The sequence below is a fragment of the Heptranchias perlo genome, chromosome 27 (genome assembly GCF_035084215.1).
Source record: "Heptranchias perlo isolate sHepPer1 chromosome 27, sHepPer1.hap1, whole genome shotgun sequence".
In the NCBI taxonomy this organism is placed as follows: Eukaryota; Metazoa; Chordata; class Chondrichthyes; order Hexanchiformes; family Hexanchidae; genus Heptranchias; species Heptranchias perlo.
In genome coordinates, this window is record NC_090351.1 from 9,812,424 (window position 1) to 9,834,324 (window position 21,901).

A 21,901-nucleotide genomic window follows, 5' to 3' on the forward strand; every position below is an offset into this window, starting at 1 on the left:
AAGCGCTCCCACGTCTCGCCCGTTGCCCCCCTCTCAACCAGTACCCGCAACGCTGCCTTCTCTCCAGGTGGCTGAGTCTGCCCCTGCACAGGTGCAGATGGAGCAGTCTTTGGAGGGGCCCTCACGGGCTCCAAAATCCAGAGGGCGTAGGCCCAAAGCATCTAAGCAGTCGGGGCATGAACATGAGCAACCTGCCACAGGTGATGCACCACAGTAGGAGTAGCCGCAAGAGAAAGGCGAAGGTTTCATAAGCACGAAGGGGATGCACAAGGGTGTTTGACAGATGCTCATGTTTTTCATTTATATTTGCTTTTTGGTAAAATCACATTAAATATTATGATTTTCATCACTACTGCCACGTCTTGCCCATTCTTGACTGTTTTTTTGTGATAGGGCCCTTTCATGAGGTTCACTGTGAACGGTGACACTTGATGCCACCCATTGGGTCACTCTACAGTGGGTGTATGTGTAGTTGCAGGACTGTTTTGTGCAGGGAGGGGGCGGGTGGCCTGGTGTGGGCGCTGCTCTTTCCAGGTGGTCTGAGGACTGGACTCTTCACACTTTCAATTGTTAGGAGAACCGTTCATATATCAGTGACTCCCTGGCCTCACGAGCAGCCAGGTGAGCCGCTGCTCTGCCCATGGGTTCCTCCTGCTCCTTCTCGTCCTCCTCCTCTGCCTCCTCCTCAATGTGGTTGACAGATGTGGATGGGGCCTCCTGAAGCGGCACCCCCATGCTGTGACTATAAATCGCCCCACTCTGTCTGGTGCGTATTGAAGCCAGAATGACCAAGGCACTAAATTGCATCTTGAGCAGCCCTATAGCATGCTCAATTGTAGACCTGGTAGCGATGTGGCTGTCGTTATTTCGACGCTGTTGCTCGGGTTCCTCAGAGGTGTCATGAACCACATATGCAGGGGTATCCCTTGTCCCCGAGGAGCCAGCCCTTAAGGGTGTTTGGTGCATGAAAGAGGGGTGGGATGTTGGATTCCCTCAGGATGAAGTAATCGTGGCAGCTGACAGGGAATCTGGCGCACATGTGAAGGAATCTTTTGCGGTGGTCACAAACGAGCTGAGTGTTGATGGACTGATACCACTTCCTGTTGATGAACAGTCCTGGCTCGTGTAGAGGTGCAATCGATTACACCCTGCACCTGTGGGAAGCCAACCACAGAGTGGAATCCCACTGCCTTCTCTGTCTGGCTGAGGTTGCCCATGGGCAAGTTGACGTACTGCGAGGCCCTGCGAAACAAGCCATCGGTGACCTGCCTTATGCATTTCTGTGCAGACGACTGAGAGACTCCGGCGATGTCCCCGGTGGCACCCTGGAATGATCCGGAGGTGAAGAAGTTGAGGGCAGTGGTGACTTGGAAAGAGACGAGTAATGAGATGCTGCTCGGCCTAGCCGGGAGCAACTTGGCATGAAGGAGGCTGCAGATATCTGCGACTACCTGGCGACTCACTCTGAGCCTCCATTTGCACTGCTCATCAGAGAGGTCCAGGAAGCTGAGCCTTGGTCTGTAGACCCTGTGGCGAGGGTAGTGCCTCCTGCGACGTCACTCTCTCTGTTGTTGCCGTCTGTGCTCTTGTGCAGGTGCCTGTGGCGCAGCACTGTGTTGTGGAACTCCAAGTGGCGGAGGTGGACGCTGTGCCCGGTGAGGCTGGTGATGTTGCTCGTCCTCGGATGTAGTGGTGAATGCAGCCATGGCAGTCCCCATCCTGATGGTGTGAGTTTGAGGGGGTCTGAAAAGTTGTTAAATATGTGTGAACAGAAGAATCCTGAGTGGAAAGTAAGAATTTTCAGTGAAAACACAAAGGTCTCACACCCAAAAGTTTGTGTGAAAGAACTGAATGCTCTGCAGCAAGAACTCACCTTTTCTCCCCATCTGTCAAACACGTATTTGAACGTTCAACTGGCTGCTGGCTGAAACACGTCTGTCAGAACATGGAGTGTTTCCCACAGCACGGGAAACACGCTGAGGATGTTTCAAAATCGGACCCCTGCCTCAATGTGGAGAAAATTAAGTACTTCAAGTACTTAAACTATCCCTAAGCAACTGTAAAGTATCATCTCGTCGGCTTTAATTGCCGGTGGGATTTCCGCATTCGGGAGGCGCTCGCACACCCAGACGTGTCAATGGGGAATCCGGAAGTCTGTGGGTTGGAGCCGGGTTCCGAACCCGATCGGGATATCCCCGATTTTCGTAGCCGCCCCCGCCCCCCCATCGTCAACGCACCCGCTACTTCCCTACAAAATTGAGCCCTGTGTTACTACTAATATAAGGGCAGCTTCCCTCTGCTCTGTGTGTTTGTGTTTGTGTGTATGTGTATGTGTGTGTGTGTAACTGTGTCCCTCTCTCCCAATCCCCCTCCCCTTCAGCTTTCTCTCCTATATCTCGCATTCTCTTTTTCCACTCCCCCGCCCACATCTGCATCTGACGCAACTTTGCTTTCATGAATTAAATTGCAATTGCTTCACAAGCTAAAAGGTGGGAAATCCCTTTGATAACATGTTTTAGTGAAATGAAAACCAATGTCATACGTCTACTGGTAAGTATGACAATATTAGGATATCTTTGAAGCTGCTTTCACAATTGCTTTGTATTTAGAAAAATCCTTATAGAATAAATCTTTGGCTGACAACATATAGCTTACAGGAAAGATGTGTCACTTTGTTAGCTATTTTCAATGGTTATAGTAGATTATAACTTGGATCAGTTTCCTATTAGCAAAAGATCCTTTTTTTTACATATTCCCCATAGTACAAACATAGTATGAGGGACTATTTCCATTTGATGAAACTGCGCACATCAGCAAATGAATGGCTAATGGCATTTAAAGAAAATTACATAGAATTACATAGAATGTACAGCACAGAAACAGGCCATTTGGCCCAATTGGTCCATGTTGGTGTTTATGCTTCACACGAGTCTTCTCCCACCCCTCTTCATCTAACCCTATCAGCATAACCTTCTATTCCTTTCTCCCTCATGTACTTACGTAGCTTCCCCTTAAATGCATCTATGTTATTCACATCAACCACTCCTTGTGGTAGCGAGTTCCACATTCTAACCATTCTCTGGGTAAAGAAGTTTCTCCTGAATTCCCTATTGGATTTATTAGTAACTATCTTATATTTATGGCCCCTAGTTTTGGACTCCCCCACAAGTATAAATATTTTCTCTACATGTGCACAGTCCTGGTCACCAAATTATAAAAAGGATATAGAGGCACTGGAGAAGGTGCAAAAAAGATTTACAAGGATGATAGCAAAACTGAGAGGATATACCTATCAGGAAAGATTGAACAGGCTGGGGCTCTTTTCTCTAGAAAAGAGAAGGCTGAGGGGTGACCTGAAAGAGGTCTTTAAGGTTATGAAAGGGTTTGATTGGATAGACGTGGAGAAGATATTTCCATTTGTGGGGGGGACTAAAATTAGGGGCCATAAATATAAGATAGTCACTAATAAATAATGGCACTAATAATCACTAGAGTGGCTAGATGCATTTAAGGGGAAGCTAGATAAGTACTGAGGAAGAAAGGAATAGAAGGATATACTGATAGGGTTAGATGAAGAGGGGTGGGAGGAGGCTTGTGTGGAGCATAAACACCAGCATAGACCAGTTGGGGCAAGTGGCCTCTCTCTGAGCTGTGCATTCTTTGTAATTCTACGTCTGATGTGATAACAGGGGGGGAAATGACCCCTGTGCCGTAACAAAATTGGAAGCTCATTTATAAAGAACACAGCACACAGAGCAAGTCTTCTCTGCTAAGCTAAACTCCCTCATATCCCATGTTCGCTTCCTGATCTGTGCTGACTTCATTGATCTCATCCAATAGGAGCGATACTGTGAGGGTCAAGGCCCCTGGGGAAGGGAAAATCTTCTGTAGTTCCTGCTCCTGATTGCTACTCATCGCCTGATGCTGGGAGTGCGGATGTTGGTTAAGGCCACGATCCTGCTCCAGCTGCGATTTAACCCCCTCCCTTCCCCACCCTAACTGGGCCTGACGCACTGTCGACATTCGCTGTCTGCAATCATGCATGAATAATGGCCTCTTGGGTGAACGACTGGCACGCACGTGAAACCAAACCCTGGCCAGACTCCGCGCCTTCAGAAGGGAACGGAATTGGTGAGAACAAATAGGGATCTAGACGAATGAGGTGGGTGAGCTGAAGCAGATAGAATTTAATGTGAGGAAACATACATTGGTAGAGCAAGCATGAAATTTGTGCTCAGCTGATGGAGGTCAAATGGGGTGGCAGTCAGGGCGCTACAATTGGCCATACTATCCTGGGCTATGGATGGGAAAAATCCTAAATTCTTGCTCCTCATTACCATCCTGTGATTCCTCTTGGAATGCGCATGTGCATGGATGATGGTGACGACAGGATGTGATGCCCCTCATGGTTAATTAGCCTCCCAACACTCTCTGCCCTGGCTAGCACGTACATGGCTACTTGGATGAAGTACTTGAGAGCTACCAATGCTCAAGGAACTGTACCCACGCAGAAAGGACGGAGAAAGAAAATTAGATGGTGGGAGGAAGATCCCAAACCCTGATCCAACTGCCTGCTATTCCTCCTGAGTTTTCAATGCACTTTTATCCCTTAAAAGCTCAAATTTCTCCATGTGATTCAAATTAATTAAAAAATACAATGCAAGATCTTCAAGGCTTAAGTAACGACACTGATTTTGAGCTAGATGTTGTATGAAAATTCTTTGAAATTTAATCAGCACAGACAATGTACACACAACAGGCTCTGCAAATGAAAGTGAAAATACCTCTGCTCACAATCAGGATAAGCAGCCCGAGGTAGGCTGTATCAAGCAAACCTCTATAATACATGAGTAATGAGAAGCAGATGTTCGCTGATTGGAAACAGGCAACAAAAACAACTGAGGTGATGGTCTGGCACAGCACATTTCATATTATGGCTCACTCGAGGGATTCAGTGCAGCAATTGAAAGCAAATGAGGGGAAAAAGGAAGAGGCTAAAACTAGCATTAGTGATGCTGGTATGGGCATAGGAACAGGAGCAGGCCATTTAGCCCTTCTTGCCTGTTCCGCCATTCTATTAGAACATGGCTGATCCGAAGCTGAACTCCATTTGACCACCTTAGCTCCATATCCCGATATCCTTGCCTAATAAAAACCTGTCGATCTTGGAAATTTCAATTGACCCCCAGCATCAGCAGCCTTTTGGAGAAAAGACTTCCAGATTTCCACAACCTTTTGTGTGAAAAAGTGCTTCCTGATTTCACTCCTGGATGGCTTAGTTCTGATTTGAAGATTATGAATCATTGTTCTGGATTCCCCCACCAGAGGAAATAGTTTCTCTGTATCTACCCTATCAAATGCCTTATCATTTTAAATTCTTGATTAGATCACCCCTCAAACTTCTAATCTCAAGGGAATACAAGCCAAGTTTATGCAACCTGTCCTCATAATTTAACCATTTTAACCATTCTGTATCATTCTAGCTACACCTCTTCCAATATTTCCTTCCAAGGCCAATATTTCCTTCCTTAGGTGTGGTGGCAAAACTGAACAGAGTACTTCAGATGGGGTCTGATCAAGGCTCTGTACAACTGACACATAAATTCCTAGCCTTTGTATTCACTTCATCTGTCTAAGTCTCTTTGTAACTTTTTCTCCCATCTACACAATTTACTGTGTCTCCTAACGTCGTGACATCTGCAAACTTGGATATACAACTCCCTATCCCTTCATCCAAGACATTGATCTATTTGGTGCAAGCTGAGGCCCCAGCACAGATCCCTGGGGAATATCTCTTGTCACAGCCCACTAATCAGAGAACGTTACCTTTATCTACATAGTGGGGGCTAAATTGGGCCGAGTAGCTCCTGTTGTATAGGTGCTACGCGGACCCTTAAGGACCCAAAATGGCGTCTGGGATGGGGGCGTGCACTTCCGACGTGACGTGCGCAGGACGCCATATTGGTAAAGGTGTTTGCGCACGCGCAATTAACGAATGCCAGCAGCATGTAAAGTAGGGAGATTATGTGGTAAATCAGTGTACAACGCTGATTTAAAGGAACAGATGTGATTTTGGAACTCCACGCTCCAGCCAATGCACTGTCTTAACCTTGCACAGCTGAACAGACCTTAAACGGCATGGAGGACCCCCTCCCCCAACCAGCTCTATTTAAAGGGATCATGCAGGAGTTACAGGCTAGTTGGTGGATTATTGCTTCTGGCTGCTGATGCATTTGTACCTGATTTTGGAGGTCTCCTATTCTTGAATACTAGGATGAGGGGACATGGCCTAAAAATTAGAGCCAGGACTTTCAGGAGTGAAGTTAAGAAACATTTCTACACACAAAGGATGGTAGAAGTTTGGAACGCTCTTCTGCAAATGGCAGTTGATGCTAGCTCAATTGTTAATTTTAAATCTGAGATTGATAGATTTTTGTTAACCAAAGGTATTAAGGGATATGGGCCTAAGGCGGTATATGGAGTTAGGTCACAGCTCAACCATTATCTCATTGAATGGCGGAACAGGCTCGAGGGGCTAAATGGCCTAATCCTGTTCTTATCTTCTGATAATAAAGTTTCAATAATCCACAGGGAGTGGGCTGGCTAGCTGACAGGCAACAGCAAGGGCACTGGCGGTCTGGCAGGGGTGGGTCAGGTATGCTGTCATCCTGAGAGAGAGCAGCGGGTTCATGTTCCATGGAGCCACTGCCGCTTGCTGCCTCCTGTTATGCACCACCTTCTCCTGCAGGAAAGTGGGAAATGTGGTGGTGAGTGTCCTGCAAGATGTTTGGGTGATGTGCCTGCCATGGTTGAATAGCTGCCAGTGTGTGTGGCCTGTGAGTTGTGGACGTTTGGCTTGCAACCGTGCTAATTTGTGAGGGTGAGATAAAGCATCTGATTGGAAGAGTTGAGTACTGATAGAAAGAGTTTGTTGGTAGGTGGGTGATGGGGGGGTGTAGTGCATGGAGCAGTGGATGTGGCTAATGGTGCAGTTGGTAGGAGACGCCCTTGACAGTTGACCTCACTCACCTTGACCACTCGTGTCAAAGCATTGAACTTCTTCCTGCACTGCATCCATGTTCGTGGTACTGTGCGCCTGGCATTGACTTTGTCCCCTACTGCCTCCCATTGCCTCGGGAGCTTATGTCTGGAGGGCCTCTTGCCCCCTCCCCCCCCCGTGGATATAGGATGTCCCTCCTTCTGTCCACCTCTTGCACCAAGGCTTCTTGTGCATCATCAGAGAACCTTGGTGCATGCACCCTCGCAGGCCCGGTACAAACTCAGATCGGCAGATTGGCAGGTCAGGAGTGCAGATTGGAGGATGTGGGATGTAGTTGTGAGCAACCTTTATTCAATGTTTCGAAGGAACTCAACAGTTTGTAAACATAAGGCTGGGACCTGTATCTGTGTTTTACGGGTGTGATTTCTGATCTCCGTTCAGACTCTGTTCAGCCCGTATCTTATCTTTTGAAAATATAAGATGCCCGCAAACTTTGAGCAGCCAAGTTTTTGGTCATTAAAAATTCCATCGTTCCCATCATCTCCATGCTTCACTATATTGCAGCACAGATTCACTTCACCATTGACTTTCACCACTTCCTGCAGCCACAGTGCACCTTCCCTTTAAGAGGTGCAGGCTGCCTTTAAGTGGTGCTAGCCATTCGCGATATCTGGACCCCTCCTGGTGAGCAGCCACTCAACAGAACAGGTAAGGCTGGCTGCACATAGCAATCATGTAAAACAGCAGGCAGCACGAAAGATACACGGTGCCTGCATCTCAGCGACCAGACATGGGTTAATCGCGCACTGTGATCCCCGCGCCCGTTTTTGGGAGTTAACCAGTTTAACTCCCTCTGTCTCCTACCTCCCAGTCAAATACCAACCCATGTCACAAGGTTCCCTCCACTTTTGCTAATAATCTAGGAAGAGGTGCCCCCTCCCTGAAGTCAACCCATTAAATTGATAGCACAAATGGGAAAAATTTAAGGGAGAGCTCTGTTTAAATATTGTTTTTATTTGTAACAAAAATGAGGCGTAAATCAGGTTTAGTTTTATTCATCATTGGGTTCAATCTAAAATTTTTCACGTCTAGATTGTTATGACTTATTTTAAATTTTATGTTTAATTCCAGTGTGTTCAAAAATAGCAGTGAAATAAGTATTTCTTTTTTTTGGCTAATGTCCTGCACCAAGGTTACTCCTGGGGTCGTTATTTTTCTCCTGGGCCTCTCTTTATGTGGAAGTGCTGGTGCTTGGGCTCTGTGTGGTACTTGCCCCCCCCCCCAAGCTTCATGACCTAGTTTCGGAACTCTCAGTACTAGGAGTAGTGGTGTTGGAATGGTTACCTTGGTAACCTTTTTGCTTTGATTGAGGCTCAACAACTTCAAGAAGAGCCAGCAATGAAAGGTGATTTGCTGCTGTAACTCCATTCCCTGTCTTGGGGCAAAAGAGTCACCACCACACTGGAAAATCTGCCTGTTTATAGATCAATAGAATCTTACAGCGCAGAAGGAGGCCATTTGGCCCTTTGTGCCTGTGCCAGCTCTCTGAAAGAGCTATCCCATTAGTTCCACTCCCCTGCTCTTCTTTTCTTTTTTCTTTTCATATATATATATATCCAATTCTCTTTTGAAAGTTACTATTGAATGTGCTTCACCCTTTCAGGCAGTGCATTCCAGATCATAACAAATCTCTGCGTAAAAAAAATTCTCCTCCTCTCCCCCCCGGTTCTTCTGCCAATTAGCTTAAATCTGTCTCCTCTGATGTGTTTTACTGATGTGTTTGTGTATATAAGACTGTAAACCATTGGAGAAGAAAACACAATGAAGCCCTTTAAGTTCATGTCCATGCACAGACTGCATTATCATGGACTCTTGCTTTGACTCTTCACTTTCCACTTTAATATCTTGAAGGAAAGTTCTGTATTAATACATTCTAATCCCATTGTGCTCCATGAAATACTTGATAGACTGCAGCGGTTCAAGAAGAAGGCTCACCACCACCTTCTCAAAGGTAGCTAGGGATGGGCAATAAATGCTGGCCTTGCTAGTGACACACATGTCCCAACAATGAATAAAAAAATCATCCCAATCTATGCCTATCCTATGGCCTCTAATCCTGTTCCAAACCAATTGCTTATCCAGTTCCTTTTTGAAAGAGCTGATCTTCACCACCCTGACCCTTTTCTCAGGTACTTGGCATCACTTTTTCACTAATCTATGTGGCGGGTGGTTTTTCCTAATCTCTAGTTTTATTTCATCCTAGTTTAACTGTAAACCATTCTCCTATTGTTCTGAGTTTATGGTCTAAATCAAATAATCTTACAGATACATTCAAAGACCCGGATTAAGGGTCTCCCTCAAATTTATTTTTCCCAGTGAAACAATTTCAATCCCACAAGTTTGAACTATGGCTTCAGGCTCTCCTTGCCGTGAACCAATACATCACTGTCCTTTTGAAGTCAAGTCCTTCAAGCTATTCCATGATCTTTTGGTCTCCTGCAATTTCAGTTCAATTATAAGAGTGTTCATTCAAAAATCTGTTTAAAAGTTTGTGTGTGTGTGCACGTCTTTAAAAAAATCTGAGTGTGACTCGTCCATCTTGATTCTTAACTCATTATGCAGAGCAGGTGATTAGTTTTAGTTTATAGCATCATTTGGAAGCTTTTTTGTGCTGCCAGCTATAAAGTTTACAGCTGCATTTAATGACTTGGCTAGCAGATAATTACCTGCAAAATTCTTTATTTGGAAAATAATGTCGAGGATGGTGTAAAGAGTTAAAAGAAAAGTCTGTTGAGCTGGAAAGGGACCTAGATTTAACAGCACATGAGTCTCTGAAGGTGCACGACCAGTGCCAAGAGGCTCTTGTGAAGGCAAATAGAGTGCCAACGTATATAGTGAGGGCAATTCAGTATAAATCTAAGGCTTTAGCTAGGCCTCATCGAGAATGCAGTGTTTTGTTTTGGTCCCCTCACATGGTAGGTGATACAGAAGCCCTGGGAAAGGTTCAAAGGAGGGCTACTAGTTTAAAAGCCCTTAGTTATCACAATCGGCTTAGAGAACTGGGACTTTTTACTTTAGAAAAGCATAAGCTTCAAGGAGATTTAAATGAACTGTTTAAAATTATATAAGGCCTGGACTATGTCTCTGTGTAAGGTCTAGTTGAACTAGAGTGGTTAAGAAAAATAAAGGGACTTTTAAAAAAATCCATTCTGGGTATATGGGCACTCTGGCAAGGCCATTATTTATTGTCCATCCCTAGATGCCCTTGAGAAGGTGGTGGTGAGCCGTCTTCTTGAACCGCTGCAGTCCATGTGGAAAGGTTCTCCCACAGTGCTGGTCGGTAGAGAGTTCCAGGATTTTGACCCAGTGACGATGAGGGAACGGTAAAATATTCCCAAGTCGGGATGGTGTGTAACTTGGAGGTGATGGTGTGCGCATAAACTACGCAAGCATAGGGCTAGGTTAGATGTCAGTGCTTTAGGTAGAGCATTGTCGACACTTAGAAAAAGTTACCAGCTCATGTAACAAGTGAGGATTTGCTGCAACAATTCATAAAGGAGCTGGACGAGTTCCTTTCTGTGATTAATATCATTGCACACAAAAGGTTGGTGGGATGTTGGGTATGTACCTCATGGTCACTGTGTGATCATCTGGAACTCGTTTTGGTCACCTTCAGAAATGCAGACAGATTTCCCAGATTTTTTTTCCCCAAAATTGGCCTGGGTTTTTTTTTCTGACTCTCCCAGATCATTAAGTAGATTTCCTCACCAGCAGTGTCCGGGCGATCGGCTGGCCAGTGGAGTGTGTCCACCAGCCGCCTAATTGTCCCAACCGGAGGCTCGTTCCGTTTTGAGGGCCGAGCCTCATTAGCATACAGCTGGCGGGCTGCGGGTGGAAAACGAGCGCCCAGAGCAGCTCGTCCGCTCAGCGGGTATGCCCCCCTGCTCCATTTTGACTGCCTGCGCCCAGTTTCAGCTGGTTGGGGGGCATGGGGGGAGTTAAAACCCCCCTCTGCATGCTTGTAAATAGATCTGACCCAACAGTTGTACCATGTACACGCTGACCTGGAAATGTGTTATTTTCCATCTTCAAAGGTCGATGGGAGAGGTGGCCATCCCACGGATTCTCAATAAGTGGTTTACCATTAGAAGTTCACTGTTAAACCTGGGCACACTAATGCAGATGTGACAGCAAATAAAGACAAAGGTTTCAGTGCGTAAGGGGCTCAGTCTAGTTATGGAAGCTGTCGTCCAGCCACAAATGTAAGAGCAAGTGTTGGAACAAAAAAGGCCAAACAGTAACGTTGCGGTTCTTTGGATGAAATATTAAACTGAAGCTCCATCTTCCTGCTCAGGTGCATGTTGAAGATCCTATGGTATTATTGGAAGAAGACCAGGGGAGTTCTCCTGGTGTCTTGGCCAATATTTCTCTCTTAATCAACACCACCAAAAGCAGATTAATCAGCCATTCATCTCAGTGCTGTTATCCGGCTGTGTAAAAATTGGCGAACTGCACTTCAAAATAATTCATTGTGTGCAAATCGTTAAATATGAGGTGGGATGCCTGAGAGGAGAGGAGAGGACAATGAGTTAGGAGAGGAAATTAGCAGGGTTACTTAACAAGTACTTCACTTTAGTTTGTACAGAAGAGAAGAACATTGGAGAGGAAGTAAATCCTGATTTGGTTAAAAGTGAGATAAGATATATTTATATATCTAAGGAAATATACGCTAAAGGGATCAAGGGATATGGGGAAAAAGCAGAAACAGGGTACTGAGTTAGATGATCAGCCATGATCATTTTGAATGGCGGAGCAGGCCCGAAGGGCCGAATGGCCTACTCTTGCTCCTATTTTCTATGTTTCTATATTTCGAAGATAAATTCTATTAAATTAAAATATTAGGGAAGTTAATTGAACTAAAGAAGATCAAAGTGCTGGGACCTGACAGGGTACATCCAAGGATCAGAGGGAAATTGGGAAGAAATAGTGGAGGCCCTAGAAATTATATTCCCAGGTCCTGTTGAGAGTGGATATTTGCCCGCCACTTAAAACGTCCATGTTTAAAATGAGCAGTTGCATATATTGGCCAAAAAAGCGATAAACGTTAACCATTTGCATTAACGTCAATCGCAAAGTTGCCCGTTATAACATCTTAGGTGCTCTGTTTATTTCAGGCAGAAACAGCTCAGTAGTTCTCACCTCATTAAGGTGCACTGAATGCTCAAAACAAACATAAGTATGAAAATAACACCTCATTAATGTTCAGCTACCTTTTGAGTAGTTAAGGCCTTCTTATCCCTTTTCAGTGGTGTGGGGTTACAGTTTGTATTAAGCACTGAGTGCAGTTTAAATAAAGCTGCACGTCAGAGTGGAGCAGGAAATAACTGGCCAAAAGGTCACTACACAGAAGGAATATTCTTGTAGAAAACGATAATAGGGCTACCCCGGTATACTGGGCATCACGTATAATGGGCATATCGCACAAACATGCCCGCTATAAGTGATGGAGACTGTACCCATTTTCACAAAAGAAGACAGAGCTAATTGTGTAATTACAGAGCAGTAAGTTTAAAATTGGTGCTTGGGGGAAATTTAATCTTTAAAGATGAAATTACTTAATATCTAGATGAAGAGAAAATAGCTAGAAGCAGCCAACATGGATTTCAGAAAGGAAGATCGTGTCGAGGAAAGAAAGAACTTGAATTTACAGAGTGCCTTTTCATGACCTCAGGATATCTCAAATCATAGAATCACAGAAAGGTTACAGCACAGAACGAGGCCATTCGGCCCATTGAGTCTGCGCCGGCTCTATGCAAGAGCAATCCAGATAGTCCCACTCCCCCGCCCTATCCCCGTAGCCCTGCAAATTTTTTACTTTCAAGTACTTATCCAGTTCCCTTTTGAAGGCCATGATTGAATCTGCCTCCATCATGCCCTCGGGCAGTGCAGTGCATTCCAGATCCTAACCACTCGCTGTGTAAAAAAGTTTCTCCTCATGTCACCTTTGGTTCTTTTGCCAATCACCTTAAATCTATGCTCTCTGGTTCTTGACCCTTCCGGCAATGGGAACAGTTTCTCTCTATCTACTGTCTAGACCCTTCGTGATTTTGAATACCTCTATCAAATCTCCTCGCAACCTTCTCTGTTCCAAGGAGAACAACCCCAGCTTCTCCAGTCTATCCACGTAACTGAAGTCCATCATCCATGGAATCATTCCAGTAAATCTCTTCCGCACCCTCTCTAAGGCCTTCACATCTTTCCTAAAGTGCGGTGCCCAGAACTGGACACAATAGTCCAGTTGTGGCCAATGTTTTATAAAGGTTCATCATGACTTCCATACTTTTGTACTCTATGCCTCTATTTATAAAGCCCAGGATCCCTTATGCTTTTTTAACCACTTTCTCAACCTGCCCTGCCACCTTCAACAATTTGTGCACATATATCCCCAGATCTCTCTGTCCCTGTACCCCTTTTAGAGTTGTGCTCTCTAGTTTATATTGCCTCTCCTCATTCTTCCTACCGAAATGTATCACTTTGCATTTTTCTGCGTTAAATTTCATCTGCCACGTGTCCACCCATGTCACCAGCTTGTCTATATCCTCTTGAAGTCTATCACTATCCTCCTCACTGTTCACTACCCTTCCAAGTTTTGTGTCATCTGCAAATTTCGAAATTGTGCCCTGTACACCCAAGTCCAAGTCATTAATATATATCTAGAAAAGCAGTGGTCCCAGCACTGACCCCTGGGGAACACCACTGTACACCTCCCTCCAGTCCAAAAGGCAACCATTCACCTCTACTCTATGTTTCCTGTTACTTAGCCAATTCTGTATCCATGTTGCTACTGCCCCATTTATTCCATAGGCCGCAATCATGATGACAAGCCTACCATGTGACACTTTATTAAACGCCTTTTGAAAGTCCATATACACCACATCAACTGCATTGCCCTCATCTACCCTCTCTGTTACCTCATCAAAAAACTCTATCAAGTTAATTAAACACGATTTGCCTTTAACAAATCCGTGCTGGCTTTCCCTAATCAATGCACAATCGCCCAAATGACTGTTAATTCTGTCCCGGATTATCGTTTCTTAAAGTTTCCCACCATCGAGGTTAAACTGACTGGCCTATAGTTGCAGGGTTTATCCTTACGCCGTTTTTTGAAAAGGGTGTAACATTTGCAATTCTCCAGTCCTCTGGCACCACCCCTGTATCTAAGGATGTTTTGAAGATTATGGTCAGTACCTCCACAATTTCCACCCTTACTTCCCTCAGCAACCTAGGATGCATCCCATCTGGACCGGGTGACTTATTTATTTTAAGTACAGCTAGCCTTTCTAGTAGCTCTGCTTTATCAATTTTTAGCCCATCCAGTATCTCAACTGTATCTTCCTTTACTGAGACTCTCTTCACAGTCAATGATTTAGAAAGGTGAGAGATATGATAGATGAGGGAAATGCAGTGAATGTGATGTCCGTGGACTTCCAAAAAGTCCCTGACAGGGAACCTTATAAGAGAAGATTAATGGGTATGGAATTAGGGGGAGGGTAGCAAACTGGATTAAAAACTGGTTAGAGGGGAGGGAACTGTAGTAATTAAGAGCTGTTTCTCAGAGTAGTTGGTAGAGGTGTACCACAGAGTTCTGTTCTGGAACTACTTCTGCTCACTGTGTATATCAATGATTTGGATATCGGGCTAGAAGGAGCAGAGTCCAAATTTTCAAACAATACTAAAATAGGAAGCTTAGTAAATAATTCTGAGGACCAAAGGAAGCTGCAAAGGGAATATTGATAAAAGTAGCTGATGGAATTCGACATAAATAAATATGAGATAGTACATTTTGGTAAAAAGAAGTGATAATTATAGTTAGAATGAGGGAAAGCTGGATGATGTGAAAGAGCAGAGGGATTTGGGGGGTTGGGTTCAAAAGACATTAAAAGCAGCACTTCAAATGGATCAGGCTGTAAAGAAAGCTAATGGAATACTGGGTTTTATGGAAAGGGGTATAGAATGTAAAAGGTAATAGTGAATCTATATAAAACCTTATTAAGACCACAGTTGGACCATTTTGGGCTTCACACTATAGGAAGAATATTGAGGCAATAAACATTCTCCAGTTTGCATGTGTAGATGTAATGACTTGTTTGTGTAATTAAAACGAAACCAAACCCTGGGCTAAAGTTATTCGTTTCAGTGTACCCTCCTCTTTATCCATTTTAATTGCTGTGAATACTTTTCAGTTTACTTCTGTGATCAAAGCATTTTTTTGTTTAACTTATACAGACCAACTGTGTTACCATGACTGCCCTCAACTCAGAATAATGCACACAGCTGGTCCTTTGTAAATTTAGGATTATTATGGGGTATTCCATGATGGATCTCATGTATAATTAAATTTTATGAGTTTTTTTGTAGTAGGCATTTTATACACTGACGCTAATAAGCTTGTTTAATTGTTGGGTTCTAAATCAAAATGATTCCATTCTATGTGTGATGGCACATGGATATGTTGATTACACAGAATGGGTACTATCAGTACAAATCAAACTATACTGTGGGTTGGTGCCATCGAGGAGATGGTCTACTTAAGTTCTAAGCGAAACATAGGAGCAGGAGTAGGCCATTCAGCTCCTCGAACCTGTTCTGCCATTCAATTAGATCATTGCTCTGATCTGTATCTTAACTCCATCTACCTGCCTTGGTTCCGTAACCCTTAATACCTTTGCCTAACAAAAATCTATCAATCTCAGTTTTGAAATTTTCAAATGACCCCCAGCCTCAACAGCTTTTTGGGGGAGAGAGTTCCATATTTCCACTACCCTTTGTGTGAAGAAGTGCTTCCTGACATCACTCCTGAAAGGCCTAGCTTTAATTTTAAGGTTATGCCCCCTTGTTCTGGACTTGCCCAACCAGAGGAAATAGTTTCTCTCTATCTACCCTATCAAATCAGTTAATCATCTTAAACATCTCAATTAGATCACCCCTTAATCTTCTATACTCAAGGGAATACAAGCCTCGTCTATGCAATCTGTCTTCATAATTTAACCCTTTTAGCCCCAGTCTCATTCTGGTGAATCTGCGCTGCACCCCCTCTAAGGCCAATATATCCTTTCTCGGGTGCCAGAACTGATCGCAATACGCAGAAACCAGAATAACCAAGCTATTGTGTTAAACCTGTACAGAAGAGGTTCCATAATGCCTGCACTGGAATTAAAACCCATGTGGTCCCAAGTTTAGTCCCCAGAATTAGCTGAGGTCTGACAGGGTGCACTGAGAGTGCTAACTTTGGCCTCAGCAACCCTGATCTTAGAAAAGAAAAATCAGGCACACTTCATTCAAATGCAAATTAGTTAGATTTCTTTCAGAAAATAACATTTTGGGATACAGTATATGAGTCATTTGAAACATGATGTGTGGTAAGTTCAATGTGCTTACGAGGAAAAAGGGGACTTTGGACCTTCGGTTCCCAAAACTCTCCACCACTGGAGTTTTTCCTTCTGTCATGTCTGGGTATGTTGTAGACTAATTGATAGAGATTGATTGCTATGATTAGTCGACAACTCCATTATTGTTATACCATGCGGCTACCTTTGGCGAACTTTGGCCTTTTTACGTTTAGAAAATCCTATGCTCCTGATTGGTATACACTGACCCCTGCTGGAAAGTGTACGGGTGTGGATGCAGATGAGGACATGATGAGCCTTGACAGTCTACTTTTAACCAGGAAAGGCTGTAATGCTAAGACTTCCTTTTTACCCTCACAATGTATTGAATGGGCAATTCTGTGGGCTACGGGAGAAAACCTGCCGTCCTTACCCGGTCTGGCCTATATGTGACTCCAGTCTCACACCAACCTGTGAAAGTTAACAAGTCACCCGGTCCTGATGGGATGCATCCTAGGTTGCTAAGGGAAACAAGGATGGAGATAGCAGAAGCTCTGACCACAATCTTTCAATCATCCTTAGATATGGGAGTGGGGCCAGGGGACTGGAGGATTGCAAATGTTACATTCTTATTCAAAAAAGGGGAGAGGTATAAACCTGGTAACTACAGGCCAATCAGTCGAACATCAGTGGTGGAAATACTACTAGAGACCATTGTCAAGGACAAAATTAATTCTCATTTGGAGAAGCATGGGTTAATAAGGGATAGCCAGCAGGGATTTGTTAAAGGCAAATCAAGTCTGTCTAACCTGATAGAGTTCCTCGATGAAGTAACAGAGAGGGTTGATGAAGGTAGTGCAATAGATGTATATATGGACTTTCAAAAGGCATTTAATAAAGTACCACATAACAGACTTATTCAGAAAATAGAAGTACATGGGATTAAAGGGATGATGGTAACTTGGGTACATAATTGGTTAAGGGATAGGAGTCAGAGAGTAATGGTGAACAGATGGTTTTCTGACTGGAGAGAAGTATGCAGTGGTGTCCCCAAGGGATCGGTATTAGGACCATTGCTTTTCTTATATATAAATGACCTGGACTTGGGTATAGGGAGTACAATTTTGAAGTTTGCGGATGATACAAAACTTGGCAACACAGTAAATAGTGAGGAGGATAGTAGCAGACTTCAGGAGGAAATAGACAGACTGGTGAAATGGGCAGACACATGTAATTTAATGTGGATATGTGTGAAGTGATGCAATTTGGGAGGAACAACATGGAGAGGCAGTATAATCTAAATGATACTATGTTGAGGGATATGTAAGAGTAGAGAACCTGGAGGTGCATACTCACAAATCTTTGAAGGTGACAGGGCAAGTTGATGAGGCGGTTAAGAAAGCGTACAGGATACATGGCTTTGTAATACAAAAACAAGGAAGTCATGCTGAACTTTTACAAATCACCGGTTGGACCTCAGCTGGAGCATTGTGTACAATTCTGGGCACCACACTTTAGGAAGGATGTCAGGGCTTTAGAGAGGGTACAGAGAAGGTTTACCAGGATGATACCAAGGATGAGGGACTTCAGTTATGTGGAGAGATTGGAGAAGCTAAGATTGTTCTCCTTAGAGCAGAGAAGGTTAAGGGGAGACCTAATCGAGGTATTCAAAGTTATGAGGGATTCTGATAGAGCAAGTAGGGAGAAACTGTTTCCTCTGGCAAGTGGGTCAGTAACCAGAGGTCATAAATTTAAAATTATTGGCAAAAGAACTGGAGCGGAAATGAGGAGAAATGTTTTCACACAGAGAATTGTTAAGATCTGGAACGCACTACCTGAAAGGGCAGTGGAATCAGATTCCATAGGAACTTTCAAAAAGCAACTGGACATGTACTTGAAGAGGTCTAACTTGCAGGGTTATGGGGAAAAAGCTGGGGAGTGGGACTAAATTGGACAGCTCTTTCAAAGAGCTGGTAGAGGCGCAACGGGACGAATGGCCTCATTCTGTGCTGTAAGATTCTATGATCCTATAATGCTATGATTCCTAACTGCCCTATGAAGTGGTCACTCAATTGTACCAAAGTGCTACAAAGAATAACAAGAAACACGTGGACTGCAGCGTTTCAAGAAGAAGGCCGACCACTCAGGGCAATGAGGGATGGGTAATAAACTCTGGCCTTGCCAGCAACGCCCAAATCCTGAGAATTATTATTTTTTAAATCTATGGAACCAAAACCCAGTCACTTCCATCAGGAGAGGAGGAGAGAATATCACAAACAAAAATAACAAATAAAAGCCTGGACAAGAAATATTGCCTAGATCAGTAAACTATATTTAGAAGCATTGGCAGCCGGTGTGCTGCATACAGGATAGCTAAGGCTTGGGGGGGGGGGAAAGCCATTCCAGAGTACATGAATCCACAGGCCGCACAGTACCAGATATGAGTGAACGATCAGATTTTATTCACCTGGTGTGCACTGTAAATGTATGGGAGTTGATAGATGCACACAAGCCAGCCAGTACCAGACACAAGTGAGCTGTCAGCTGTAACCCTAATTTAGTAGTGAAGGAACCTGGCTAGCGTTCATGAAATATAAACCAGTCACTGAAGGCCAGGAAGTGACTGTCAGAGTCAAGTAGTAAATACAAATGCATTGTGTTCCTTTTAAGTAGTGATTTCAGGGTACCTGCACGGACTGAGCACAGTTTACTTAACTCTTGATCATGGGGCAGGCTGTATTTCGAAACCAGCTTCTGATAAAGGATTGGAGGGAGAAAAAACAGAATGAATTGTTTTAACAGGAGCTCACATATCTGATTAAGGGCAGTGCACCTGCCTCTTTTTCCATATCTGTCATCTTGTCACATGGATTGTGCGAAGTATTTCCACGTCAGAATGTTCTGTGTAATCAAAAACCACGAAAGGAGGCAAAGCAGGAAACAGTGCCGAGGCTTTTGTCTGCAGAACAGTATTAGGCACACAACAGTTAAATGCTGACTATTCACTACCACCTAGTATTATACGGCTTCTGTATATCTCACTGTTAACTGCACATGGAAAAGTCAGTCATTTACATGCCCACCCCAAAAGAGGAGCAAGACCTACCAAAAGAGACTGTCCTAATTCTGTTATACTGCTGGACATGACACTAGAATGAATTTTAACAGGCAATTCTTCTCTCATCTCTGGTCTCTCAACCTTGTTCTCCATCACATCCTTTCTTGATTTGTCTCTATTTTATCAGTACTACCATGTTATTGCTCTTCCAAACTATCCTCTCTTGTTCTTCGTAAGCACTATCCTAAATGTTCTTCCTGCTCCCTACATTCTGAAATCAAAATTTATCACACTGCCTTCGACTCTAATATATATACTCTCGCAGGAAAGCTTTAGAATTGCTTACCTCCCTCAATCTTCTCTTCCTCCTCCAGTATATAGGCTTTTAAAATCTAAGCTTCGTGGCACCTAACCATTACTAGTTGATTTACTTCATCTTGTCAGCTAATCCTTTCAATCTTAGTAAGACCTTGTTCTATGGGTGTTCGGCTAGGTTACTTCATTTAAAAATCAATTCTCAAACTCATTCTCATTGGAGAACAGATAATTGAGGATGTGAGATGATGGAGGTTTTTAAAATGCTGAAAGATACAGAAAATGTAAACATAAGCAGGCTAGTTAACTTGGGCTGAGAGTAGATGATAACATTCTCATCCTACAGTGATGATGTAAGGATTTTGACAAGCTAGTGAATACATCATGGAAGAAGTCCTAAACTGCCTAGCACATTGTACAGTTGCCAATGTCATGGACTGTTCGCCCATTCTCAGTGAAATTTGAAAAGCTACCATTTAGTTGAAGAACACTAAAGTTCCATGTCCTGATGGAATCTCAAGAGGAAACTACCAATGTGGCTGTACTACATTGCTCAGCTGACTTTCTTCACTCTTTCAGACCATCTGGAGAGAGGAGGTTGTGTCACAGGATCTCATGGGTACCATCTAAAAGGTGAGAAATGTAACTGCAGTTCCTGAGCTGCTGTGAGTCTCATAATCTCACCCACGTGCTGCTAAACTGTTCAATAGTCAATGTTGCAGACTATATCCTCCCTGAGAAGCTTTGCAGCTTCCAATGCATTGTGACAGATGCAATCTTTATCACAAAACACATACAGGAGAAGTACTGACAATAGAGCTTGGACCTGTACTCAATATTTATTTACCCCACCAAGATTATTTTACAAATGCCTTTCTCCCATGGATACTTGCTCCAGTTCAGTGGTGTCAGTAACACTCATAAGGTTTTCGGAGCGCTTACTTTTATGGGATTTGTCTCATTTTGCTCTATAATCTTGTAGTATGGTTGTGGGAATGTGACAATTAAACCCCTTTCTGATCTGTACTAGATCTCTGTATACCTCTTCAATATGGTGAACCAAATTAACACTAGATAAGGTGAGGTTTGGTTCGATTTATAAATTGCTTTATTCCACAGTGTCAGTTATGATCGGAGTCACAATTTATGTTTGCGTAATGATACAAAATAAAGAAAATGCAATACTGCCCTACTTCAGTGGGCCATCTTACTTAAACAGAATCATCTCTCTGCATTCTGCCCTATGGTCCCAGGGCAGAATCATTCCCTATTTGCAGCCGTTTCTACCTGACTGCCTGTGCTGCCCAGTTTTCAAAAACCAGATTATCTTACTTGGTATCTGTGTGCTGCTTTATTCCTGACTATTTACAGTTAGAAAGAGATCAAAACCCTCCAAACACAATAGGTGCAAAGTATTTATTTCTTACCGAGACAAGCCACCAAATTGCTTATTGTTTGGACTCTGGGGAAAACAACTTCTGAATAGCATATTAACCACCTTTCGTCTGACTTTGGATCCACAACTAAGCATGGGAGTTTCCTGAGATGTTGATTCCTTTAAAGAATGCTTTAACTCAAAACACATTTTAAAAATAATTCATATCTACATCCTTTCCATGGAAAAATAGCCAAATAATCATAAAAAGTAACAGTCTTCAATGCTGCTGGCTGGCTTGGTCTGTGGCAGCTTCTGGCAAGGTTTGGATGCCCAGGTGCATTCATCGATATCATTTGACAGCTGCATAACAATATGTTTGCAGAGTGTTGACAGATGGGATCTTGTCTGAAGCTTTTGTAATTCAAGCAATGTAATTGGCCTAGAACTTCAGTGATGCTGCGCTTTTTTTCAGGCGTTAAACAGGTGCCTAAGTATCCAATATGGTGTGCTCATTCCGTGCCGGAAGTGTGCTACCCGCCATATTGGATTGGGCTGCTCTGTAGGCATCCAGGGCGCATGCCACTACTATTGATATCACTGATTAAAATATTCAAATTACAGTCTTATGCTTGTTGAAGGACCCTTGTGTGATATTGGGGTGCCCCAGCTTGTGACTTGCTACATGATAAACTCGCCTAGCAACTCGTGACGCTAATAGGCAGGATGGACCCTTCAGCTATGCTATTTAAAGGGCTCATTCACTA

General features: G+C 43.6%; 1 protein-coding gene across 1 annotated transcript in view; it reads left to right on the forward strand.

The window, feature by feature from the left end:
* The first annotated feature begins 1,308 nt into the window (after positions 1–1,308).
* LOC137344332 (synaptotagmin-6-like) overlaps positions 1,309–21,901 on the forward strand; it is a 156,150-nt gene continuing 135,557 nt past the window's right edge. The window contains exon 1 of the mRNA XM_068007195.1: positions 1,309–1,381. Within this exon, the coding sequence (XP_067863296.1) occupies positions 1,309–1,381 (73 nt within the window). The remainder of the gene's footprint in view (positions 1,382–21,901) is intronic.